This window comes from Aquarana catesbeiana, linkage group LG05, assembly GCF_042186555.1.
Source record: "Aquarana catesbeiana isolate 2022-GZ linkage group LG05, ASM4218655v1, whole genome shotgun sequence".
Taxonomy (NCBI): Eukaryota; Metazoa; Chordata; class Amphibia; order Anura; family Ranidae; genus Aquarana; species Aquarana catesbeiana.
This window is the reverse complement of record NC_133328.1, coordinates 422,103,078-422,130,757: the sequence shown is the minus strand read 5'-3', so window position 1 is coordinate 422,130,757 and position 27,680 is coordinate 422,103,078. Positions and strand designations below refer to the sequence as shown.

Here is a 27,680-nt window from a genome sequence, read left to right as displayed (position 1 = left end):
GGTCTTCTCCTCTGCCTCGTGATGTCTGATTCCCCCAGGCAGACAAGATGGATTCCTTACTTCTTTCCTCTACCAGAGTATGCCAGAATCCATAGCTCTGCCCCAGGGATTTAGAATGGGGCCATTTGTGTTGGGAACTACAAGTCCCATGATGCTTTGTTCCTCCTGTGCTGGAGTCCCATTGGTTCCCTCCCTCTGCCAATGAGAAAGAAGTCTGTCTGTGTTTCTCCTCACTGTGCAGTGAAAAGAGGAGAGGGAGGGGGGAATTACCCCGCAGGAGCTGACAGACTGGGTCTCTCCCTGAGAGCCTGCGTGTATGTGAATCCCAGCAGCGGCCAGAGGGAGATGCGGGTCCGCAGGGCACCCACTACACTAAGCTCTGGGGAAATTGAGTGCAACAGCACAGTCTATTTGCTTTTAGTAAATCCACCCCAAAGTGGTAAGCTAAAAAGTATTTTTTGTAATTTCCATGTTACACTTAAACTCAAACATACCAGGTGATAAAATTATGTGTGTAGAGATGCTATAAATGAGACCACAAAGGACAGAAATATAGTTTAGGCATATGTGAAAATTACAGTTTATTATTATTATTGGGATTATAGTCATTTGACTGCATTAATAGAAAAATGTGGCTTTAATATTTCCATTAGTCCAGTTAGTTGACTATTAATAATTATCCTTTATTCTATCTATTATTGCAGCAGACAATTGTTTCTATAGTACCAAGAGGAAAAAATTATTTGAAAGCATACAGAACTACATCCAGTATTCTATATTAAGACATATATTATCTATAACACTGTATGTAATGAAAAAAGATTAAAAAAATGAATGAGTATTGTGTAATGTGCTAATACGTTTTGGACTGGAATGCTTTTGTAAAGCAAGCTTTTAATAAGTCAAGACTTAATAGATCATTGTAGATGTCAAGGAAATGCAGGGTAGGTGTCCCAAAAGATGAACTGAAAATGTTGGAAATGAAAGTAATTGTAAAGTCTCGTTTTTTGTTTTTTTAAATAACAAACATGTTATATTTACCTTCTCTGTGCAGTGGTTTTGCACAGGGCAGCCTTGATCCTCCTGTCGAATGCCCCCACAGCAAGCAGCTTACTATGGGGGCACATGAACCGAGCTGTAGCTCCTTGTGTAGATTCAGACACAGAGCTGAGGTTTGGCCCCTCCCCCTCTCTCTCCTGATTGGTTAACTGACTTTGAGTGACAGCAGCGGGAGCCAATGGCGTGTCTCAGCCAATTAGGAGGGACTCATGGACATCGCTGGACAGAGATGGGGCTCAGGAAAGTTTTGGGGGGGGGGGAGGGCTGTTGCACATAGAAGGCTTTTTATCCTAATGCATAGAATGCATTAAGATAAAAAGCCTTCTACCTTTACAATCCCTTTACATTTCATTCATTTCTAATGCTAGTTGTATTTGTCAAAGTTCTTATTGATCCCTTAAGGCACCGGTCCCCAACCGTTTGGCACTGGGGACCAGCTGCGCGTAAGCGATTTTTCGTGGGCAATTTGTCAGGGCAATGGCTGGTGTTAGCGCTTCAATCATCCCAGCACCATGGTTGATATGGTGTTAGGGTTATTGAAGGGCATTATTTCTATTATTACATTGTAAAATACTTGATTTGATTGTAGCCGTATTAGTGCAATTGTGACAGAGAAAATTGAGTACTGTCCGTGATACTTTTTTTATTTGCACTAACATACAATTTTTCAGGACAAGCTTTCGGGGTATGTCCCCTTCTTCAAGGTCCAAGCAGTACTGATTCACAATTTTTTAAGCAGAATGTTAAAGAAGAAGAAAAAAAAAAAAAAAAAGAGAAAACCAAACACATACAAATCAATGGTAATAAAGATAGCAGCAGAGTTAGTGAGATAAGACAGAGGGAGAGCTAGGGGGAATGCAGGGGGGGATACTAGTCACAGAGCGGTCATAAAACTTTAGCATAATGTGTAAGGAAATCAATATCTAAATTCAGGCCATTATTCTTCGTGTCAAAAAGAAGTATCATTCTTAGTTCAAACGTTTTCCTTTCCTGGATAGTTCTGAAATTCCCTAGATTTCCCTATTCTACCTTATTGCTTTGTGGCTGTATATTGTCTTTATCTTTTGAAACATCTTTTTTCTGTAAATATTTTATTTGCATCAACTTTGACCTTTTCATAATAAACCCTTATGTTGAAAAGTGTTAATCTTGTTTCTAAAGCTATTAATGCAAGCTATAAACGAACCTGCCTCTTGAAGGACGCTACTGTTGTAGAGTAAGACTCTGAGCAGACCTGTCTGTGGTGGCAGTGTGTGTGGCAGACGCTTATTCTAAAATTACAATTGGTATTGCTGAAATTACGAGTCTCCCCCAGCTCGGTCTTTTAAACGGGGGTGGTGGCAGTTAAAGGGTTAATTGTGTAATTAGCCCAGTGACAATCACTCTCAGGTTGCTCGCACCTAGATTGTGGTCCCGCAAGCTGGAAAATCTTTGTGCTGGGCGCAGCTGAGAGTGGCATTGTTACGTAAGTGACAGCGTGGTGTGAGGGGCGAGGAGGGCGGGGATCTGACACCCGCGTTCGTCACATATTGGTGTGATGAACATTGTAAAATTAAATAGTTCAACTCACCATAATGCAGAATCAGTGGGAGACCTGAGCGTGCCAGTTGCCACTGTCACCTGCCACCAAATGTGGATTGTCACTTGCTACATTGCCTGCCACAGATGTGGATTGTCACTTGCCATGCCGCCTGCCACCAGATGCGGATTGTCACTTGCCATGCCGCCTGCCACCAGATGCGGCTTGTCACTTGCCATGTCGCTCGCCACCAGATGCGGATTGTCACTTGCCTGCCACCAGATGCGGTTTGTCACTTGCCATGCTGCCTGCCACCAGATGCAGATTGCCACTTGCCCCGTCACCTGCTACCAGATGCATATTCTCACTTGCCACGTCGCCTGCTACGAGATGTGGATTCTCACTTGTCACGTCGCCTACTACCAGATGCGGATTGTCACTTACCACATCGTCTGCCACCAGAGGTGGATTGTCACTTGCCACATCGCCTGCCAGTGCCACCAGATGTGGATTTTCACTTGCCACATCCCTTACCAGTGCCACCAGATGTGAATCACTGCACTGGTGGCATCACTGGTCCATTTAGCACAGAGGCAGGCCATGGTCGGTTCTAAGTGAGGATAGGAGAGCGATGATGCGGGGCCTTCTCACATTCGCCCACCCGCTTCGCTCATCCACCCGCCTCGCTCATCCACCCGCCTGCCTGGCTCTCTAATGCCGCCCACTGCCCGGCTCTCATCTGCCTGCTCGCCTGTCTCTCTCATGTGCCTGCCTGCCTGGCTCTCTCATCCGCCTGCCTGGCTCTCCCATGCTGCCCACTCCCCATTGCCCCCATGGCCCGGCTGCAGAGAGGCCACGGCCCAGTAGTGGGCCACAGCCCAGTGGTTGGGGACCTCTGCCTTAAGGAATGGATGATTGGTGTTATCTTAAACAATATGTTCACATATGTGGGTGACTAAATACTCTTTCAGCTCTGGTAATCAATAGAGATGGGCCAAAACACCCCGTTTCTGCCCTGAACAGCAAACTCTATTGAAGTCTATGGGAGCTGAACATGAGAAATCAAAAGTGCGCATTTTGAAGGCTTATATGCAAGTAATTGGCCATAAAAGGGGTATGGGGGTCGGGGTATTGCCTTGGGGAACATGTATCAGTGCAAATTAAAAAAAAAAAAAATATTGTTTTTTCATGAGCAGTGATTTTAATGATGCTTAAAATTAAACAATAAAAATGAAAAATTCCTTTAAATATAGTGCTTGGGGGGTCCCCTTAGTCTACATGTAAAGTGGCACATCTGTACCATGTATAGAACATGTATAGAACATACTGCAGAAAAAATGAAATTTCAAAAGGAAAAAAAAAACGGTCAAATTGACTCCCAGTTGCCGACACCCGGTTATTTAAAAAAAAACAATGTGGGGTCCCCCCCCTTCAGGTCCGGTATTGATTATAGGGGGAACCCCACGCCAAAATGAAAAAAAAATGGCATGGGGTTCCCCCCAAATTCCATACCAAACCCATCCGAGCATGCAGCCTGGTAGGTCAGGAAAGGTGGGGGGACAAACGAGCGCCCCCCCTCCTGAACCATAACAGGCCACATGCCCTTAACATGGGGGGTGCTTTGGTTGTGGGGGTCTGCGGGCAGAGGGCTTATCAGAATATGGAAGCCCCCTTTAGCAAGCGGGCCCCTAGATCCCACCCCCCATGTGTTTGAGTATAGGGTAGTACCCCTACCAATTCACCTAAAAAGTGTAAAAAAGTAATAAAAACACAAAGACAGTTTTTGAATTCCTTTTTCAAAAATTAAAAAATAGTGTCCCCCGATGTAAATCCATCATCAATCATGACACCCACTGCACCACCAACCCGAAAAAGAAAAAAAACGGCTCTGAAGGCAAACCACCGAATTGTTGGCCTGCCGTCTGACATTCCTTGTATAAGTAAGGGCGGGCCATCTGACAACATCACTAGGTGGCACAGCCCCCTTGTGACATCATCAACCCAGCATGCGCCAGTTAGTGATGTCACAAGGGGGGTGGTGCCACCAGGTGATGTCACTAGGTGTCCCCGCCCTTACCTATATAAGAACTGGCAAACGGCAAGCTAGCCATTTGGCAGTTTGCGTTCACAGTGGGCGGAGTGATTTTATTTCTTTTTTGGGAAGCGGTGTGGCGGGCATCGAGGTTGATGATGGATTTACATTGGGGGACACTTTTTTATTATTTTTTTTTAAAGGAATTGTCAAAAACTGTCTCTGTGTTTTTATTACCTTATGCGACTTCACATGGGGGGCAGGATCTGGGTGCCCCCACAACAACAGCCCAGGGTTGTGGGGAAGAGACCCTTTTCCCCATCAACATTGGGACAAGGTGCTTTGGGGGTGGGGGAGCAGAACCCCCCTGCCCCAAAGCACCCCCACCATGTTGAGGGCATGTGGCCTGGTATGGTATGGTATGGTTTCCTGGCCTGCCAGGCTGCATGCTGGGACAAGGGTCTGGTATGGATTGGGGGGACCCACTATGTTGAGGCCATGTGGTCTGGTATGGTATGGTATGGTTTCCTGGCCTGCCAGGCTGCATGCTTGGATAAGGGTCTGGTATGGATTGGGGGGGACCCCACGCTGTTTTTTTAACTATTTTTACCAGTATATTTTTTTTTTTCAGCTGTCAGCGGGGAAGTCCATTGACAGCTGATGACTCATTGGCTTCCCAACCCTGCTCCTTAACAACCAGCATTTACTGCGCCCTTATTGAGCAAAGCTTTGCCCAGTTAGGGCACAGAATGCACTGTGTAGCACGCAGTGCACTGCAGGGCATTTGGCGTGTGCTTGCAAATTCGGGTGTTCCCCGCAACAGGGTGAAAAGCAAAAGTCCGGCTTGAACTCCTGCTTGGCTGGACCGTTCGCCAACACTAGTTATCAATGTGTGTAAGTATTTATAGGTCAAGGAGCCAAGCAAACTGAGTATAAAATGAAACATTTGGTATGGTTGAACATGGCTGATGCAAGTTGGGATATTAGTTGTTACTCACTATAAATGATACATATTTTGTCCTTATTCTTGCAGATTCTTAACCATTTGCACAAGAAGTTAAGAAACATGTCCAAGAAATCTGAAGCTTCAAAGAAAAGGGTAATTTATTTTTAATAAGAACAAAGTTTGTAAATATTTACATGCATAATTGTAGTTCCCCGTTGATCAGATGCCATTATAAAGGGTATAATTACAGCTATAGCAGCACAGGTGGATGTATGGGGTCCAGTCCATGTCTGAAAAGGGATTGTATAAATGTTGCTCACTTACACAAGTCATAATTTTCAGCCTCTTAGTGAAATATGGCTTTGATTGCTGATCTAGGGATTGAGAGGCACAGACTACTTTTCTGAACATTGATCTACGCTGCACAGCTCTTGTACACCAGAAGTCACTTGTGGAGGAAAATAGGTCCCCAGGTAGCCCTGTTTGCACCTGTGAGTGATGAAGTAACCAAATAAGAAAGGTGGCTAAAGCTTGCAACTGTTTAATTACAGTGGTCAACAGTTTTAAGGAAAATATAGGAGCCCTAAAGAGGCTGACCACCAATGTTAAAGGACTGCATAATGGGTCAACTATTACTTGAAGGAGCCCCGTCAAACCATTGCTATGCCTTTTTTTCTCACCTACTAAAGACTGCTTTTTTGCTTCTGATCAGAGCACATTAATTACATGTTACATATTTTAATTTATGTTGTGTACTTGCTCAAAGGAGGTCATTTCTTTTGCTTAGGCTTAGCTATATTGCATTATATTGAAGTTCAGTTGAATGTATTTCAGCTGCACTACACCTGAAATGCTTTATTAGTCACTCATGAAAAGGTTAAAGTTAAAAATGTTGACTGTAAGAAAGTTTTAGCTGTAAGCAGGTGAAAGATGGTTTTGATTGTTTCTTTATATAAAGTAGTACTATTATTGTCAGAAGTAAAAAGATGGAGTAGAGGTTAAAAAGTTTTTTGACTTAATATATTGTTCACCATAGCAACAATATTGTGAGGAAAAAAAAGACCTTTATTTTTTTCAAAATAAGTAGAGTGTTCAGTACACTCAGCTTGCAAAGAAATTGTCAGCTATAGAATTAAATAGCCATAAATGTAAAAAAAAAACAAAAAACAATTCTACACAACTACAACTTTTAGTACACGTTTGCAAACCAAAAAAAATAAAATTTGATTGGCTTAAAGAAAAGTAGTGGGTAAGTGGATGTGATTGTAATCCAAGTGTTATTACTGTATTCCCATGTTTTAATATAGTGGGAGTGCTAATGTATTTCACCCCTGCCGACTGCTGTCTGGCTTTTGCAGAAGGGGAACATTAAAGATTAGGGAGAGAGTTGCCTTTCTCAAAGATGTACTTCCCCTATGGTGCAGATTTGGGCCACTTATCCATGAACTTTGCAGCAAAATGAGTCTACTAGATTTGTACTCACTTGCACAAATGAATTGACTTATACCTAGTTAGGGATGATTTATATTCTGAATATTCCAAGGTTTTAAATGTCATGCCCTTATGTTTAGTCTTAGGACTAATTCTTGTAAGACAAATATATTGAGAAAATTACAGTATGTTCCATTTCTTTGTTGAATTCCATTTTTGATAACGTTAGCTTTCATGTTGACCCCTTGGATTCTATATTTTTTGTGTTGCTTGATTGTTCTATGGCAGAAATTTAAGTATTATGGGCAAAGACAGCTAATGTTTTCCAAAGGAGGTATGCAATGATAGCTAGCATGCTCACTGCACATTCACAGTACAAAAACCAAACTGTAGAAGACAGTTATCAGCCCACGCTAAAGATCAGTAGACAACGGGACTGGCTTTTGATGGAATCACTATGACAGTGGTCACATGACTGCCAATCCTTCCTGCCCCCGGGTGTTTTGAACTGTTTAAAGGGAAGCCAGGCTAGGTGGGAACGGGATAAAGTTTAAAAGCTACAGTACAAAACAATGAGATAAATAAGGACAGTATGGTGGCTTGAGTTTATGGTAGGAGCCTGGAGGGTATTTAAGTAGCCCAGTCGCACATGCTCTTTGTCGGTTCAGTGCACGAAACTACACATCACTGGGCCGACTCTTCCCAGCTCACCTCATGTTCGTGAGTCTGTGCATTCAATCGCAAGTGCATTGCGGCTTCTCCGTTCGTGGTCTTCATCGGCGGTTCCTGTTTACTGACGCAGGTAGTGTCTAAACCTTTTCGTATCCTGTGCAATCTTGCAATTTGTTATGCTTCCTATCCTGCACCCCTTTCGTAAAAAAACCTGCCTCCGAATTGTTGGCGCTCATGTTCCAACATCATTCAGTACAGGCATAGTACATTCGTAAGTTCCTTCTGCCAAACATACGATTCATTTGTAAATCCAAGCCTCTGAGCCGCTGTCGGTCGTTGTCCGATATCACTCGCCATAGGCTTCACTGGTTATAAGATTCACTGTCCATGGGGTTGCCGTCTCATCCATTTGGAGATGAGCATGTATTGTTTGTATGGGTTCTGTGGCTGATTAAGGTGGTAATTAGACCCACCTGGTGCCTTGTCTGCACTTGATTAGCCTGGGGGGCTGGGTGGTTGGTAGGTGTTCAGTTTCAGAGCAGGGGATGGCATACACTCTACAACCAATTCGTATCAGATTAATTTAATACTCCATACTACCGATTTGTACCAGATTCATTCCATATATTTTACAACCGATTCATATCAGAGTAATTTCTCTTTACAACCGATTCGTATCAGATACATACTTTCTACCGTTGCCATTCATTGTATCCCCATGCGGTGTGTTTTAGTTCCCGCAGCAGAACTTACGGATCGTTTGTACATGGTCCTTCTTTCTCTATTTACCAAACCAAAGTTATTTTCTGTGCGTCATGCACAGCGCCACACCACACTCTTCGGGTGTGTTACACACCCCGCTCCAGTCCAATGCGAACCCAGTCGCACGGTCACTATCGCAGGTAAGATTCGTTACAGTGTTTTGTCATGTCAAAATTCGTGGCCACTTGCGGTGTCGCCCATACCATGTGTTTGGTTCCCGCAGCGGAACTTACAAAATATTTGTACGTACTTCTCGCGTTCTATTTTCTACACCAAACCTTGTTGTTTTGTCTCATGCATGGCATCACGCCACACCTTCCCGATATGTTGCACTCCAGCCACAGGCCGCCGCAAACTCACTCGCATGGCCCACTGCGCAAGTAAGATTTGTTACCACATTCTTTATGTTCTATCAATTTGTTACCATTCATTGTCTTCCATATCGTTTGCTAGTTGCCCCTATGGAACCTAAGAATCAAACGTAATTTGTCCTTATCCCTTATACTGCTCACTTAAGGGTACGGTAGGCCGCCAAACAAACCAGGTGTTTCTATCCTTTTCTCAGTAACCCAATTCTCATTCATTGAGACCCTTGCAGCCATGCAAAACCGTCTCAGCAGCCTGTCACTCTTGTTGAGACCCTTGCAAAATGCAATATCGTCTCAGCTACCCCTCACTCATTAAAAATAAATAAATAAAAATAAATAAAATAAAAATAAATAAATAAAAATAATAAATAAACCTTTACCACCACAACCTCGGTCCAGCAACCTGACACCTGTTGAGACCCTTGCAACCATGCAAATCATCTCAGCAGCCTGACACCCTTGTTAAGACCCTTGCAGAATGCAACTTCATTTCAGCAACCTCTCACTTGTCAAATAAATAAATAAATAAATAAATAAATAAAATAAAATAAAATAAAAAATAAAAATAAAATATAAATAAATAAATAAATAAAAATAAATAAATACCCCCTTTGTCACCACTCAATCTCGGCCCAGCAACCTGACATCTGTTGAGACCCTTGCAACCACACAAAATCATATCAGCAGCCTGACACCCTTGTTGAGACCCTTGCAAATCCAATACCATCTCAGCAGCCCCACACTCATCGAGACCCTTGCAACCACGCAATACCATCTCAAGCAACCTCTCACTCATCAAGACCCTTGTGACCACGCAGTCTCGCCCCAGCAACCTGACATTCATTGAGACCCTTGCAGCCAGACAAATCGTCTTAGGCCTCATATACACTGCTGCTGGTAAACAGACGTTTAGGTGCAGTTGGGCTTTTTTTTTTCAGCTGCCCTTGAACTCTCCTCTATGTTTTCTTATCAATACTTGTACACAGGGTCATTTATAGTAGTTTCTAGGCAGTTGAGTTAAGAAGCTTTTTTGGAACGCAAAAAAAAACACAAAAAAAAAAAATGGGTTCAGACGGATGTTCAGAGGCATTTGAAATGCCAAATGCCTGTAACTGCTTCTAGACACTGCTAAACGCAGTAACTCGCATTTAGTAGCATTTTGTTTACAGTCGTTTTCATTTTAACGAAAAAAAATAAGTCAGGCAATATTGTCTCAGCAGCCTGACACTCATTTGAGACCCTTGCAAAACGCAATATCATCTCAGCAACCTCACACTCGTCTTGACCTTTGCGACCATGCAATCTCGTCTCAGCAACCTGACACCCGTTCAGACCCTTGCAGTTTTACAAAATCATCTCAGCAGCCTGACACTCATTTGAGACCCCTGCAAAACTCATTATCATCTCAGTAACCCCTCACTTAACGAGACCCTTGCAACCACGCAATTTCATCATAAACAAAGAAAAAAAAAAAACCTCATACTCCTCAAGACCCTTGCAATCATGCAATATCATCTCAGCAGCCTGATACTCACTGAGACCCTTGCAACCATGCAATATCATCTCAGCAAACCAGACTGAGACCCTTGCAACCACATTGTCTAAAAAAACCCCAAAAAAAACCCTTCATACTCATCGAGACCTCTGCAACCACGCAGTATCGCTCCAGTAACCTAACACTCACTGACACCCTTGCAACCATGCAATATCGTCTCCAGTAGTATAAAACACTTTGTGGCACGCACTTATGTGCAAACCAGCACACAAACTAACATGCAAACACACCTTAGTGGCAAACAATCAGCCACACAAACACGCAGCGGCTCCTAGTTGGCCATTCTTCTCCAGTGGCTTGGCCACCCATCTTTTCTCCGCCTTTCTACCTGAGATTAGTTCAGGTTTCCATCTGGCACCAAGTTGGACTTTATCTCCCCAGATAAAATAAAAATAAAAAAATTAATAAATAGGGGGGGAAGAACGTACAGTTCGCATCTTCACCAGGGTCAGTCGCATGACAGGGGTAAGACAGTTCATTTCGGGTAGAGTCACACCAGGGTATGGAGTCATACCCTCCCCTTACTAGAGTCATACCCTCCCGCCCTTCCCTTTTTCAGGGCACTTCTCAGCACATCCTTCTTCATAAACTACGCATTAATTACCTTGGGTATGCCCCCTTTTCTTGGCATATCGACCAGACCACTAAGGCACACTTCAGGTCTATTTATGTTGTAAGTCTTGCCGGGTGTTTATGTAAACCACATATCTCTCAGTCATAGATCATAAATGTTTTTTACTCAGCAGATGAGAGGAGTAAACTGGGCAAAATCAAAATTATAAGGTGATAATAGAATGCGTACATAAAATATATTTTCAATGTCAACAATATAAGTGTATACTGGGCAGTAATCAAAATAATATATTGAGGACAGTGTTACAAAATAGGTCTTTGAGACATCCAAGGCTCATGGTACATCCCTGTAGGTTTGGGTGTCATGGAAAAGGTAGCAATCGTGAACACTGGAAACAATCTGTTCAAAGGGGAGGTTAAGTGCTTGACAAAGTCTATGGTCCACTGAGAAGCTCCCAGTTAGGGATGAGCTTCGTGTTTGAGTCTAAATCATGTTCGACTCGAACATCGTCTGTTCGATCGTACGCTGAATTGCAAATGATATGGGCCGCTTGCGCCAAATTCAGGTGGCATGTCACGGCCCATAATTCACTGCGGCATCGCAGTGCATTGCTGGCTGATGATTGACCAAGCATGCACTATGACCTGCATGCTTGGCCAATCACAACGCCATCTGTAGAGAGAGCTGTAATTGGCCACAGCCAGGGTGGCTTTGGCCAATTATGGCTCAGGGGGTTTAGTACATGCCCCACACTATATAAGGCCGCCTGCATGGCGGCCCTGTGTAGTGTGTTCCGGCGTTGAGAGACAGAGACAGAGAGACAGTGTCATTTGATTTAAATTAGATAGATTAGGCAGGACAGTCAGTCAGTTAGCTGCACTTACAGTGTATTGTGTATATATATATGTATGCATCCCAGGTGTTGTATATGTATGTATATATATATACACTGTATTCAGTTAGCTAGATCCATTCCTGTTATTATCTTCCTACTGACAGGCAGGCTTGTGTTGTTACAGTATTTACAGTTACCTGAAGAAAATTGCTGGTGTTCTTCTGATCCTATTAGTACCACAGTCAGGCAGCTAGACTATTTACAGCTAGTGTAGCGCATCCTCCTCACAGTGTTCAGCTAAAGCTACAAGTTACTTTAGTGTGACCTCTGCACAGTGTTCAGCTAAAGCTACAAGTTAGTGCAGTGTGACCTCTGCACAGTGTGCAGCTAAAGCTACAAGTTAGTGTAGTGCGACCTCTGAACAGTGTTCAGCTAAAGCTACAACTTAGTGTGGTGCACAGTGTTCAGCTAAAGCTACAAGTTAGTGGAGTGCGTCCTCCTCACAGGGTTTAGCTAAAGCTACAAGTTAGTGTAGTGTGTCCTCCTCACAGTGTTCAGCTAAAGCTACAAGTTAGTGTAGTGCGACCTCTGCACGGTGTTCAGCTAAAGCTACAAGTTCATGTAGTGCATCCTCTGAACAGTGTTCAGCTAAAGCTACAAGTTAGTGTAGTGCACTGTGTTCAGCTAAAGCTACATGTTAGTGTAGTGCAACCTCTGCACAGTGTTCAGCTAAAGCTACAAGTTAGTGTAGTGCATCCTCTGAACAGTGTTCAGCTAAAGCAACAAGTTAGTGTAGTGCACAGTGTTCATCTGAAGCTACAAGTTAGTGTAGTGCGTCATCCTCACAATGTTCAGCTAAAGCTACAAGTTAGTGTAGTGCGACCTCTGTACAGTGTTCAGCTAAAGCTACAAGTTAGTGTAGTGCGTCCTCCTCACAGTGTTCAGCTAAAGCTACAAGTTAGTGTAGTGTGACCTCTGCACCGTGTTCAACTAAAGCTACAAGTTAGTGTAGTGCGTCCTCTGAACAGTGTTCAGCTAAAGCTACAAGTTAGTGTAGTTCACAGTGTTCAGCTAAAGCTACAAGTTAGTGTAGTGCGTCCTCCTCACAGTGTTCAGCTAAAGCTACAAGTTAGTGTAGTGTGACCTCTGCACAGTGTTCAGCTAAAGCTACAAGTTAGTGTGGTGCACAGTGTTCAGCTAAAGCTACAAGTTAATGTAGTGCGTCCTCCTCACAGTGTTTAGCTAAAGCTACGTTAGTGTAGTGTGTCCTCCTCACAGTGTTCAGCTTAAGATACAAGTTAGTGTAGTGTGACCTCTGCATGGTGTTCAGCTAAAGCTACAAGTTAGTGTAGTGCGTCCTCTGAACAGTGTTCAACTAAAGCTACAAGTAAGTGTAGTGCACAGTGTTCAGCTAAAGCTACATGTTAGTGTAGTGCGTCCTCCTCACAGTGTTCAGCTAAAGCTACAAGTTAGTGTAGTGCGACCTCTGCACAGTGTTCAGCTAAAGCTACAAGTTAGTGTAATGCGTCCTCTGAACAGTGTTCAGCTAAAGCAACAAGTTAGTGTAGTGCACAGTGTTCAGCTGAAGCTACAAGTTAGTGTAGTGCGTCCTCCTCACAATGTTCAGCTAAAGCTACAAGTTAGTGTAGTGTGACCTCTGTACAGTGTTCAGCTAAAGCTACAAGTTAGTGTAGTGCATCCTCCTCACAGTGTTCAGCTAAAGCTACAAGTTAGTGTAGTGCGACCTCTGCACAGTGTTCAACTAAAGCTACAAGTTAGTGTAGTGTGACCTCTGCACAGTGTTCAGCTAAAGCTACAAGTTAGTGTAGTGCGTCCTCTGAACAGTGTTCAGCTAAAGCTACAAGTTAGTGTAGTGCGTCCTCTGAACAGTGTTCAGTTAAAGCAACAAGTTAGTGTAGTGCACAGTGTTCAGCTGAAGCTACAAGTTAGTGTAGTGCGTCCTCCTCACAATGTTCAGCTAAAGCTACAAGTTAGTGTAATGTGACCTCTGTACAGTGTTCAGCTAAAGCTACAAGTTAGTGTAGTGCGACCTCTGCACAGTGTTCAGCTAAAGCTACAAGTTAGTGTAGTGCATCCTCTGAACAGTGTTCAGCTAAAGTTACAAGTTAGTGTAGTGCACAGTGTTCAGCTAAAGTTACAAGTTAGTGCAGTGCGTCCTCCTCACAGTGTTCAGCTAAATCAACAAGTTAGTGTAGTGCATCCTCTGAACAGTGTTCAGCTAAAGCTACAAGTTAGTGTGGTGCACAGTGTTCAGCTAAAGCTACAAGTTAGTGTAGTGCATCCTCCTCACAGTGTTTAGCTAAAGCTACAAGTTAGTGTAGTGTGTCCTCCTCACAGTGTTCAGCTAAAGCTACAAGTTAGTGTAGTGCGACCTCTGCACGGTGTTCAGATAAAGCTACAAGTTAGTGTAGTGCATCCTCTGAACAGTGTTCAGCTAAAGCTACAAGTTAGTGTAGTGCACAGTGTTCAGCTAAAGCTACATGTTAGTGTAGTGCATACTCCTCACAGTGTTCAGCTAAAGCTACAAGTTAGTGTAGTGCGACCTCTGCACAGTGTTCAGCTAAAACTACAAGTTAGTGTAGTGCGTCCTCTGAACAGTGTTCAGCTAAAGCAACAAGCTAGTGTAGTGCACGGTGTTCAGCTGAAGCTACAAGTTAGTGTAGTGCGTCCTCCCCACAATGTTCAGCTAAAGCTACAAGTTAGTGTAGCGCGACCTCTGTACAATGTTTAGCTAAAGCTACATGTTAGTGTAGTGCGTCCTCCTCACAGTGTTCAGCTAAAGCTACAAGTTAGTGTAGTGCGACCTCTGCACTGTGTTCAACTAAAGCTACAAGTTAGTGTAGTGTGACCTCTGCACAGTGTTCAGCTAAAGCTACGAGTTAGTGTAGTGCGTCCTCCTCACAGTGTTTAGCTAAAGCTACAAGTTAGTGTAGTGTGTCCTCCTCACAGTATTCACTACAAGTTAGTGTAGTGCGACCTCTGCACGGTGTTCAGATAAAGCTACAAGTTAGTGTAGTGCGTCCTCTGAACAGTGTTCAGCTAAAGCTACAAGTTAGTGTGGTGCACAGTGTTCAGCTAAAGCTACATGTTAGTGTAGTGCGTCCTCCTCACAATGTTCAGCTAAAGCTACAAGTTAGTGTAGTGCGACCTCTGCACAGTGTTCAGCTACTGCTACAAGTTAGTGTGGTGCACAGTGTTCAGCTAAAGCTACAAGTTAATGTAGTGCATCCTCCTCACAGTGTTTAGCTAAAGCTACAAGTTAGTGCAGTGTGTCCTCCTCACAGTGTTCAGCTAAAGCTACAAGTTAGTGTAGTGCGACCTCTGCATGGTGTTCAGCTAAAGCTACAAGTTAGTGTAGTGCGTCCTCTGAACAGTGTTCAACTAAAGCTACAAGTTAGTGTAGTGCACAGTGTTCAGCTAAAGCTACATGTTAGTGTAGTGCGTCCTCCTCAAAGTGTTCAGCTACAGCTACAAGTTAGTGTAGTGCGACCTCTGCACAGTGTTCAGCTAAAGCTACAAGTTAGTGTAATGCATCCTCTGAACAGTGTTCAGCTAAAGCAACAAGTTAGTGCAGTGCACAGTGTTCAGCTGAAGCTACAAGTTAGTGTAGTGCGTTCTCCTCACAATGTTCAGCTAAAGCTACAAGTTAGTGTAGTGCGACCTCTGTACAGTGTTCAGCTAAAGCTACAAGTTGGTGTAGTGCGTCCTCCTCACAGTGTTCAGCTAAAGCTACAAGTTAGTGTAGTGCGACCTCTGCACAGTGTTCAACTAAAGCTACAAGTTAGTGTAGTGTGACCTCTGCACAGTGTTCAGCTAAAGCTACAAGTTAGTGTAGTGCATCCTCTGAACAGTGTTCAGCTAAAGCTACAAGTTAGTGTAGTGCACTGTGTTCAGCTAAAGCTACATGTTAGTGTAGTGCGTCCTCCTCACAGTGTTCAGCTAAAGCTACAAGTTAGTGTAGTGCAACCTCTGCACAGTGTTCAGCTAAAGCTACAAGTAAGTGTAGTGCATCCTCTGAACAGTGTTCAGCTAAAGCAACAAGTTAGTGTAGTGCACAGTGTTCAGCTGAAGCTACAAGTTAGTGTAGTGCGTCGTCCTCACAATGTTCAGCTAAAGCTACAAGTTAGTGTAGTGCGACCTCTGTACAGTGTTCAGCTAAAGCTACAAGTTAGTGTAGTGCGTCCTCCTCACAGTGTTCAGCTAAAGCTACAAGTTAGTGTAGTGCGACCTCTGCACGGTGTTCAGATAAAGCTACAAGTTAGTGTAGTGCATCCTCTGAACAGTGTTCAGCTAAAGCTACAAGTTAGTGTAGTGCACAGTGTTCAGCTAAAGCTACATGTTAGTGTAGTGCATACTCCTCACAGTGTTCAGCTAAAGCTACAAGTTAGTGTAGTGCGACCTCTGCACAGTTTTCAGCTAAAGCTACAAGTTAGTGTGGTGCACAGTGTTCAGCTAAAGCTACAAGTTAATGTAGTGTGTCCTCCTCACAGTGTTTAGCTAAAGCTACAAGTTAGTGTAGTGTGTCCTCCTCACAATGTTCAGCTAAAGCTACAAGTTAGTGTAGTGCGACCTCTGCACAGTGTTCAGCTACTGCTACAAGTTAGTGTGGTGCACAGTGTTCAGCTAAAGCTACAAGTTAATGTAGTGCATCCTCCTCACAGTGTTTAGCTAAAGCTACAAGTTAGTGCAGTGTGTCCTCCTCACAGTGTTCAGCTAAAGCTACAAGTTAGTGTAGTGCGACCTCTGCATGGTGTTCAGCTAAAGCTACAAGTTAGTGTAGTGCGTCCTCTGAACAGTGTTCAACTAAAGCTACAAGTTAGTGTAGTGCACAGTGTTCAGCTAAAGCTACATGTTAGTGTAGTGCGTCCTCCTCAAAGTGTTCAGCTACAGCTACAAGTTAGTGTAGTGCGACCTCTGCACAGTGTTCAGCTAAAGCTACAAGTTAGTGTAATGCATCCTCTGAACAGTGTTCAGCTAAAGCAACAAGTTAGTGCAGTGCACAGTGTTCAGCTGAAGCTACAAGTTAGTGTAGTGCGTTCTCCTCACAATGTTCAGCTAAAGCTACAAGTTAGTGTAGTGCGACCTCTGTACAGTGTTCAGCTAAAGCTACAAGTTGGTGTAGTGCGTCCTCCTCACAGTGTTCAGCTAAAGCTACAAGTTAGTGTAGTGCGACCTCTGCACAGTGTTCAACTAAAGCTACAAGTTAGTGTAGTGTGACCTCTGCACAGTGTTCAGCTAAAGCTACAAGTTAGTGTAGTGCATCCTCTGAACAGTGTTCAGCTAAAGCTACAAGTTAGTGTAGTGCACTGTGTTCAGCTAAAGCTACATGTTAGTGTAGTGCGTCCTCCTCACAGTGTTCAGCTAAAGCTACAAGTTAGTGTAGTGCAACCTCTGCACAGTGTTCAGCTAAAGCTACAAGTAAGTGTAGTGCATCCTCTGAACAGTGTTCAGCTAAAGCAACAAGTTAGTGTAGTGCACAGTGTTCAGCTGAAGCTACAAGTTAGTGTAGTGCGTCATCCTCACAATGTTCAGCTAAAGCTACAAGTTAGTGTAGTGCGACCTCTGTACAGTGTTCAGCTAAAGCTACAAGTTAGTGTAGTGCGTCCTCCTCACAGTGTTCAGCTAAAGCTACAAGTTAGTGTAGTGCGACCTCTGCACCGTGTTCAACTAAAGCTACAAGTTAGTGTAGTGCGTCCTCTGAACAGTGTTCAGCTAAAGCTACAAGTTAGTGTAGTTCACAGTGTTCAGCTAAAGCTACAAGTTAGTGTAGTGCGTCCTCCTCACAGTGTTCAGCTAAAGCTACAAGTTAGTGTAGTGTGACCTCTGCACAGTTTTCAGCTAAAGCTACAAGTTAGTGTGGTGCACAGTGTTCAGCTAAAGCTACAAGTTAATGTAGTGTGTCCTCCTCACAGTGTTTAGCTAAAGCTACAAGTTAGTGTAGTGTGTCCTCCTCACAGTGTTCAGCTAAAGCTACAAGTTAGTGTAGTGTGACCTCTGCATGGTGTTCAGCTAAAGCGACAAGTTAGTGTAGTGCATCCTCTGAACAGTGTTCAACTAAAGCTACAACTAAGTGTAGTGCACAGTGTTCAGCTAAAGCTACATGTTAGTGTAGTGCGTCCTCTGAACAGTGTTCAGCTAAAGCTACAAGTTAGTGTAGTGCGACCTCTGCACAGTGTTCAGATAAAGCTACAAGTTAGTGTAATGCGTCCTCTGAACAGTGTTCAGCTAAAGCAACAAGTTAGTGTAGTGCACAGTGTTCAGCTGAAGCTACAAGTTAGTGTAGTGCGTCCTCCTCACAATGTTCAGCTAAAGCTACAAGTTAGTGTAGTGCGACCTCTGTACAGTGTTCAGCTAAAGCTACAAGTTAGTGTAGTGCGTCCTCCTCACAGTGTTCAGCTAAAGCTACAAGTTAGTGTAGTGCGACCTCTGCACAGTGTTCAGCTAAAGCTACAAGTTAGTGTAGTGCGACCTCTGAACAGTGTTCAGTTAAAGCTACAAGTTAGTGTAGTGCGTCCTCTGAACAGTGTTCAGCTAAAGCAACAAGTTAGTGTAGTGCACAGTGTTCAGCTGAAGCTACAAGTTAGTGTAGTGCGTCCTCTTCACAATGTTCAGCTAAAGCTACAAGTTAGTGTAATGTGACCTCTGTACAGTGTTCAGCTAAAGCTACAAGTTAGTGTAGTGCGACCTCTGCACAGTGTTCAGCTAAAGCTACAAGTTAGTGTAGTGCATCCTCTGAACAGTGTTCAGCTAAAGTTACAAGTTAGTGTAGTGCACAGTGTTCAGCTAAAGTTACAAGTTAGTGCAGTGCGTCCTCCTCACAGTGTTCAGCTAAATCAACAAGTTAGTGTAGTGCATCCTCTGAACAGTGTTCAGCTAAAGCTACAAGTTAGTGTAGTGCGTCCTCCTCACAGTGTTTAGCTAAAGCTATAAGTTAGTGTAGTGTGTCCTTCTCACAGTGTTCAGCTAAAGCTACAAGTTAGTGTAGTGCGACCTCTGCACGGTGTTCAGATAAAGCTAAAGGTTAGTGTAGTGCGTCCTCTGAACAGTGTTCAGCTAAAGCTACAAGTTAGTGTAGTGCACAGTGTTCAGCTAAAGCTACATGTTAGTGTAGTGCGTCCTCCTCACAATGTTCAGCTAAAGCTACAAGTTAGTGTAGTGCGACCTCTGCACAGTGTTCAGCTAAAGCTACAAGTTAGTGTAGTGCGTCCTCTGAACAGTGTTCAGCTAAAGCAACAAGCTAGTGTAGTGCACGGTGTTCAGCTGAAGCTACAAGTTAGTGTAGTGCGTCCTCCTCACAATGTTCAGCTAAAGCTACAAGTTAGTGTAGCGCGACCTCTGTACTGTGTTCAGCTAAAGCTACATGTTAATGTAGTGCGTCCTCCACACAGTGTTCAGCTAAAGCTACAAGTTAGTGTAGTGTGACCTCTGCACAGTGTTCAGCTAAAGCTACAAGTTAGTGTAGTACACAGTGTTTAGCTAAAGTTACAAGTTAGTGTAGTGCGTCCTCCTTACAGTGTTCAGCTAAATCAACAAGTTAGTGTAGTGCATCCTCTGAACACTGTTCAGCTAAGGCTACAAGTTAGTGTAGTGCGACCTCTGCACAGTGTTCAGCTAAAGCTACAAGTTAGTGTAGTGCATCCTCCTCACAGTGTTGAGCTAAAGCTACAAGTTAGTGTAGTGCGACCTCTGCGCAGTGTCCAGCTAAAGCTACAAGTTAGTGTAGTGCGTCCTCTGCACAGTGTTCAGCTAAAGCTACAAGTTAGTGTAGTTCACAGTGTTCAGCTAAAGCTACAAGTTTGTGTAGTGCGTCCTCCTCACAGTGTTCAGCTAAAGCTACAAGTTAGTGTAGTGCGACCTCTAAACAGTGTTCAACTAAAGCTACAAGTTAGTGTGGTGCACAGTGTTCAGCTAAAGCTACAAGTTAGTGTAGTGCGTCCTCCTCACAGTGTTTAGCTAAAGCTACAAGTTAGTGTAGTGTGTCCTCCTGACAATGTTCAGCTAAAGCTACAAGTTAGTGTAGTGCGACCTCTGCACGGTGTTCAGATAAAGCTACAAGTTAGTGTAGTGCGTCCTCCTCACAGTGTTCAGCTAAAGCTACATGTTAGTGTAGTGCGTCCTCCTCACAGTGTTCAGCTAAAGCTACAAGTTAGTGTAGTGCGACCTCTGCACAGTGTTCAGGTAAAGCTACAAGTTAGTGTAGTGCGTCCTCCTCACAGTGTTCAACTAAAGCTACAAGTTAGTGTAGTGCGTCCTCCTCACCGTGTTTAGCTAAAGCTAAAAGTTAGTGTAGTGTGTCCTTCTCACAGTGTTCAGCTAAAGCTACAAGTTAGTGTAGTGCGACCTCTGCACGGTGTTCAGATAAAGCTAAAGGTTAGTGTAGTGCGTCCTCTGAACAGTGTTCAGCTAAAGCTACAAGTTAGTGTAGTGCACAGTGTTCAGCTAAAGCTACATGTTAGTGTAGTGCGTCCTCCTCACAATGTTCAGCTAAAGCTACAAGTTAGTGTAGTGCGACCTCTGCACAGTGTTCAGCTAAAGCTACAAGTTAGTGTAGTGCGTCCTCTGAACAGTGTTCAGCTAAAGCAACAAGCTAGTGTAGTGCACGGTGTTCAGCTGAAGCTACAAGTTAGTGTAGTGCGTCCTCCTCACAATGTTCAGCTAAAGCTACAAGTTAGTGTAGCGCGACCTCTGTACTGTGTTCAGCTAAAGCTACATGTTAGTGTAGTGCGTCCTCCACACAGTGTTCAGCTAAAGCTACAAGTTAGTGTAGTGTGACCTCTGCACAGTGTTCAGCTAAAGCTACAAGTTAGTGTAGTGCACAGTGTTTAGCTAAAGTTACAAGTTAGTGTAGTGCGTCCTCCTCACAGTGTTCAGCTAAATCAACAAGTTAGTGTAGTGCATCCTCTGAACACTGTTCAGCTAAGGCTACAAGTTAGTGTAGTGCGACCTCTGCACAGTGTTCAGCTAAAGCTACAAGTTAGTGTAGTGCATCCTCCTCACAGTGTTGAGCTAAAGCTACAAGTTAGTGTAGTGCGACCTCTGCGCAGTGTCCAGCTAAAGCTACAAGTTAGTGTAGTGCGTCCTCTGCACAGTGTTCAGCTAAAGCTACAAGTTAGTGTAGTTCACAGTGTTCAGCTAAAGCTACAAGTTTGTGTAGTGCGTCCTCCTCACAGTGTTCAGCTAAAGCTACAAGTTAGTGTAGTGCGACCTCTGAACAGTGTTCAACTAAAGCTACAAGTTAGTGTGGTGCACAATGTTCAGCTAAAGCTACAAGTTAGTGTAGTGCGTCCTCCTCACAGTGTTTAGCTAAAGCTACAAGTTAGTGTAGTGTGTCCTCCTGACAATGTTCAGCTAAAGCTACAAGTTAGTGTAGTGCCACCTATGCACGGTGTTCAGATAAAGCTACAAGTTTGTGTAGTGCGTCCTCCTCACAGTGTTCAGCTAAAGCTACATGTTAGTGTAGTGCGTCCTCCTCACAGTGTTCAGCTAAAGCTACAAGTTAGTGTAGTGCGACCTCTGCACAGTGTTCAGCTAAAGCTACAAGTTAGTGTAGTGCGTCCTCCTCACAGTGTTCAACTAAAGCAACAAGTTAGTGTAGTGCATCCTCTGAACAGTGTTCAGCTAAAGCTACAAGTTAGTGTAGTGCGTCCTCCTCACAGTGTTTAGCTAAAGCTACAAGTTAGTGTAGTGTGTCCTCCTCACAGTGTTCAGCTAAAGCTACAAGTTAGTGTAGTGCGTCCTCCTCACAGTGTTCAACTAAAGCAACAAGTTAGTGTAGTGCGTCCTCTGAACAGTGTTCAGCTAAAGCTACAAGTTAGTGTAGTGCGTCCTCCTCACAGTGTTTAGCTAAAGCTACAAGTTAGTGTAGTGTGTCCTCCTCACAGTGTTCAGCTAAAGCTACAAGTTAGTGTAGTGCGACCTCTGCACGGTGTTCAACTAAAGCTACTAGTTAGTGCAGTGTCTCCTCTGCACAGTGTTCAGCTAAAGCTACAAGTTAGTGTAGTGTGACCTCTGAAGAGTGTTCAGCTAAAGCTACAAGTTAGTGTAGTGCACAGTGTTCAGCTAAAGCTACATGTTAGTGTAGTGCGTTCTCCTCACAGTGTTCAGCTAAATCTACAAGTTAGTGTAGTGCGACCTCTGCACAGTGTTCAGCTAAAGCTACAAGTTAGTGTAGTGCGTCCTCTGAACAGTGTTCAGCTAAAGCTACAAGTTAGTGTAGTGCACAGTTTTCAGCTAAAGCTACATGTTAGTGTAATGCGTCCTCCTCACAGTGTTCAGCTAAAGCTACAAGTTAGTGTAGTGCGACCTCTGCACAGTGTTCAGCTAAAGCTACAAGTTAGTTTAGTGCGTTCTCTGAACAGTGTTCAGCTAAAGCAACAAGTTAGTGTAGTGCACGGTGTTCAGCTAAAGCTACAAGTTAGTGTAGTGTGTCCTCCTCACAATGTTCAGCTAAAGCTACAAGTTAGTGTAGTGCGACCTCTGTACAGTGTTCAGCTAAAGCTACATGTTAGTGTAGTGCGTCCTCCTCACAGTGTTCAGCTAAAGCTACAAGTTAGTGTAGTGTGACCTCTGCACAGTGTTCAGCTAAAGCTACAAGTTAGTGTAGTGCACATTGTTCAGCTAAAGTTACAAGTTAGTGTAGTGCGTCCTCCTCACAGTGTTCAGCTAAATCAACAAGTTAGTGTAGTGCATCCTCTGAACAGTGTTCAGCTAAAGCTACAAATTAGTGTAGTGTGACCTCTGCACAGTGTTCAGCTAAAGCTACAAGTTAGTGTAGTGCATCCTCCTCACAGTGTTCAGCTTAAGCTGCAAGTTAGTGTAGTGCGACCTCTGTACAGTGTTCAGCTAAAGCTACAAGTTAGTGTAGTGCGACCTCTGAACAGTGTTCAACTAAAGCTACAAGTTAGTGTGGTGCATCCTCCTCACAGTGTTTAGCTAAAGCTACAAGTTAGTGTAGTGTGTCCTCCTCACAGTGTTCAGCTAAAGCTACAAGTTAGTGTAGTGCGACCTCTGCACGGTGTTCAGATAAAGCTACAAGTTAGTGTAGTGCATCCTCTGAACAGTGTTCAGCTAAAGCTACAAGTTAGTGTAGTGCACAGTGTTCAGCTAAAGCTACGTTAGTGTAGTGCGTCCTCCTCACAGTGTTCAGCTAAAGCTACAAGTTAGTGTAGTGCGACCTCTGCACAGTGTTCAGCTAAAGCTACAAGTTAGTGTAGTGCGTCCTCTGAACAGTGTTCAGCTAAAGCAACAAGTTAGTGTAGTGCACGGTGTTCAGCTGTAGCTACAAGTTAGTGTAGTGCATCCTCCTCACAATGTTCAGCTAAAGCTACAAGTTAGTGTAGTGCGACCTCTGTACAGTGTTCAGTTAAAGCTACATGTTAGTGTAGTGCGTCCTCCTCACAATGTTCAGCTAAAGCTACAAGTTAGTGTAGTGCGACCTCTGCACTGTGTTCAACTAAAGCTACAAGTTAGTGTAGTGTGACCTCTGCACAGTGTTCAGCTAAAGCTACAAGTTAGTATAGTGCGTCCTCTGAACAGTGTTCAGCTAAAGCTACAAGTTAGTGTAGTGCGACCTCTGCACAGTGTTCAGCTAAAGCTACAAGTTAGTGTAGTGCGACCTCTGCACAGTGTTCAGCTAAAGCTACAAGTTAGTGTAGTGCATCTTCTGAACAGTGTTCAGCTAAAGCTACAAGTTAGTGTAGTGCACAGTGTTTAGCTAAAGTTACAAGTTAGTGTAGTGCGTCCTCCTCACAGTGTTCAGCTAAATCAACAAGTTAGTGTAGTGCATCCTCTGAACACTGTTCAGCTAAGGCTACAAGTTAGTGTAGTGCGACCTCTGCACAGTGTTCAGCTAAAGCTACAAGTTAGTGTAGTGCATCCTCCTCACAGTGTTGAGCTAAAGCTACAAGTTAGTGTAGTGCGACCTCTGCGCAGTGTCCAGCTAAAGCTACAAGTTAGTGTAGTGCGTCCTCTGCACAGTGTTCAGCTAAAGCTACAAGTTAGTGTAGTTCACAGTGTTCAGCTAAAGCTACAAGTTTGTGTAGTGCGTCCTCCTCACAGTGTTCAGCTAAAGCTACAAGTTAGTGTAGTGCGACCTCTGAACAGTGTTCAACTAAAGCTACAAGTTAGTGTGGTGCACAGTGTTCAGCTAAAGCTACAAGTTAGTGTAGTGCATCCTCCTCACAGTGTTTAGCTAAAGCTACAAGTTAGTGTAGTGTGTCCTCCTCACAGTGTTCAGCTAAAGCTACAAGTTAGTGTAGTGCGACCTCTGCACGGTGTTCAGATAAAGCTACAAGTTAGTGTAGTGCATCCTCTGAACAGTGTTCAGCTAAAGCTACAAGTTAGTGTAGTGCACAGTGTTCAGCTAAAGCTACGTTAGTGTAGTGCGTCCTCCTCACAGTGTTCAGCTAAAGCTACAAGTTAGTGTAGTGCGACCTCTGCACAGTGTTCAGCTAAAGCTACAAGTAAGTGTAGTGCATCCTCTGAACAGTGTTCAGCTAAAGCAACAAGTTAGTGTAGTGCACAGTGTTCAGCTGAAGCTACAAGTTAGTGTAGTGCGTCATCCTCACAATGTTCAGCTAAAGCTACAAGTTAGTGTAGTGCGACCTCTGTACAGTGTTCAGCTAAAGCTACAAGTTAGTGTAGTGCGTCCTCCTCACAGTGTTCAGCTAAAGCTACAAGTTAGTGTAGTGCGACCTCTGCACCGTGTTCAACTAAAGCTACAAGTTAGTGTAGTGCGTCCTCTGAACAGTGTTCAGCTAAAGCTACAAGTTAGTGTAGTTCACAGTGTTCAGCTAAAGCTACAAGTTAGTGTAGTGCGTCCTCCTCACAGTGTTCAGCTAAAGCTACAAGTTAGTGTAGTGTGACCTCTGCACAGTTTTCAGCTAAAGCTACAAGTTAGTGTGGTGCACAGTGTTCAGCTAAAGCTACAAGTTAATGTAGTGTGTCCTCCTCACAGTGTTTAGCTAAAGCTACAAGTTAGTGTAGTGTGTCCTCCTCACAATGTTCAGCTAAAGCTACAAGTTAGTGTAGTGCGACCTCTGCACAGTGTTCAGCTACTGCTACAAGTTAGTGTGGTGCACAGTGTTCAGCTAAAGCTACAAGTTAATGTAGTGCATCCTCCTCACAGTGTTTAGCTAAAGCTACAAGTTAGTGCAGTGTGTCCTCCTCACAGTGTTCAGCTAAAGCTACAAGTTAGTGTAGTGCGACCTCTGCATGGTGTTCAGCTAAAGCTACAAGTTAGTGTAGTGCGTCCTCTGAACAGTGTTCAACTAAAGCTACAAGTTAGTGTAGTGCACAGTGTTCAGCTAAAGCTACATGTTAGTGTAGTGCGTCCTCCTCAAAGTGTTCAGCTACAGCTACAAGTTAGTGTAGTGCGACCTCTGCACAGTGTTCAGCTAAAGCTACAAGTTAGTGTAATGCATCCTCTGAACAGTGTTCAGCTAAAGCAACAAGTTAGTGCAGTGCACAGTGTTCAGCTGAAGCTACAAGTTAGTGTAGTGCGTTCTCCTCACAATGTTCAGCTAAAGCTACAAGTTAGTGTAGTGCGACCTCTGTACAGTGTTCAGCTAAAGCTACAAGTTGGTGTAGTGCGTCCTCCTCACAGTGTTCAGCTAAAGCTACAAGTTAGTGTAGTGCGACCTCTGCACAGTGTTCAACTAAAGCTACAAGTTAGTGTAGTGTGACCTCTGCACAGTGTTCAGCTAAAGCTACAAGTTAGTGTAGTGCATCCTCTGAACAGTGTTCAGCTAAAGCTACAAGTTAGTGTAGTGCACTGTGTTCAGCTAAAGCTACATGTTAGTGTAGTGCGTCCTCCTCACAGTGTTCAGCTAAAGCTACAAGTTAGTGTAGTGCAACCTCTTCACAGTGTTCAGCTAAAGCTACAAGTAAGTGTAGTGCATCCTCTGAACAGTGTTCAGCTAAAGCAACAAGTTAGTGTAGTGCACAGTGTTCAGCTGAAGCTACAAGTTAGTGTAGTGCGTCATCCTCACAATGTTCAGCTAAAGCTACAAGTTAGTGTAGTGCGACCTCTGTACAGTGTTCAGCTAAAGCTACAAGTTAGTGTAGTGCGCCCTCCTCACAGTGTTCAGCTAAAGCTACAAGTTAGTGTAGTGCGACCTCTGCACCGTGTTCAACTAAAGCTACAAGTTAGTGTAGTGCGTCCTCTGAACAGTGTTCAGCTAAAGCTACAAGTTAGTGTAGTTCACAGTGTTCAGCTAAAGCTACAAGTTAGTGTAGTGCGTCCTCCTCACAGTGTTCAGCTAAAGCTACAAGTTAGTGTAGTGTGACCTCTGCACAGTTTTCAGCTAAAGCTACAAGTTAGTGTGGTGCACAGTGTTCAGCTAAAGCTACAAGTTAATGTAGTGTGTCCTCCTCACAGTGTTTAGCTAAAGCTACAAGTTAGTGTAGTGTGTCCTCCTCACAGTGTTCAGCTAAAGCTACAAGTTAGTGTAGTGTGACCTCTGCATGGTGTTCAGCTAAAGCGACAAGTTAGTGTAGTGCATCCTCTGAACAGTGTTCAACTAAAGCTACAACTAAGTGTAGTGCGCAGTGTTCAGCTAAAGCTACATGTTAGTGTAGTGCGTCCTCTGAACAGTGTTCAGCTAAAGCTACAAGTTAGTGTAGTGCGTCCTCTGAACAGTGTTCAGCTAAAGCAACAAGTTAGTGTAGTGCACAGTGTTCAGCTGAAGCTACAAGTTAGTGTAGTGCGTCCTCCTCACAATGTTCAGCTAAAGCTACAAGTTAGTGTAGTGCGACCTCTGTACAGTGTTCAGCTAAAGCTACAAGTTAGTGTAGTGCGTCCTCCTCACAGTGTTCAGCTAAAGCTACAAGTTAGTGTAGTGCGACCTCTGCACAGTGTTCAGCTAAAGCTACAAGTTAGTGTAGTGCGACCTCTGAACAGTGTTCAGTTAAAGCTACAAGTTAGTGTAGTGCGTCCTCTGAACAGTGTTCAGCTAAAGCAACAAGTTAGTGTAGTGCACAGTGTTCAGCTGAAGCTACAAGTTAGTGTAGTGCGTCCTCTTCACAATGTTCAGCTAAAGCTACAAGTTAGTGTAATGTGACCTCTGTACAGTGTTCAGCTAAAGCTACAAGTTAGTGTAGTGCGACCTCTGCACAGTGTTCAGCTAAAGCTACAAGTTAGTGTAGTGCATCCTCTGAACAGTGTTCAGCTAAAGTTACAAGTTAGTGTAGTGCACAGTGTTCAGCTAAAGTTACAAGTTAGTGCAGTGCGTCCTCCTCACAGTGTTCAGCTAAATCAACAAGTTAGTGTAGTGCATCCTCTGAACAGTGTTCAGCTAAAGCTACAAGTTAGTGTAGTGCGTCCTCCTCACAGTGTTTAGCTAAAGCTATAAGTTAGTGTAGTGTGTCCTTCTCACAGTGTTCAGCTAAAGCTACAAGTTAGTGTAGTGCGACCTCTGCACGGTGTTCAGATAAAGCTAAAGGTTAGTGTAGTGCGTCCTCTGAACAGTGTTCAGCTAAAGCTACAAGTTAGTGTAGTGCACAGTGTTCAGCTAAAGCTACATGTTAGTGTAGTGCGTCCTCCTCACAATGTTCAGCTAAAGCTACAAGTTAGTGTAGTGCGACCTCTGCACAGTGTTCAGCTAAAGCTACAAGTTAGTGTAGTGCGTCCTCTGAACAGTGTTCAGCTAAAGCAACAAGCTAGTGTAGTGCACGGTGTTCAGCTGAAGCTACAAGTTAGTGTAGTGCGTCCTCCTCACAATGTTCAGCTAAAGCTACAAGTTAGTGTAGCGCGACCTCTGTACTGTGTTCAGCTAAAGCTACATGTTAATGTAGTGCGTCCTCCACACAGTGTTCAGCTAAAGCTACAAGTTAGTGTAGTGTGACCTCTGCACAGTGTTCAGCTAAAGCTACAAGTTAGTGTAGTGCACAGTGTTTAGCTAAAGTTAC

General features: G+C 43.8%; 1 protein-coding gene across 1 annotated transcript in view; it reads left to right on the top strand.

The window, feature by feature from the left end:
- Nucleotides 1-27,680, top strand: part of GALR1 (galanin receptor 1) — a 557,656-nt gene that overhangs the window by 326,309 nt on the left and 203,667 nt on the right. The window contains exon 2 of the mRNA XM_073631222.1: nucleotides 5,644-5,709. Coding sequence (XP_073487323.1) covers nucleotides 5,644-5,709 — 66 coding nt within the window. The remainder of the gene's footprint in view (nucleotides 1-5,643; nucleotides 5,710-27,680) is intronic.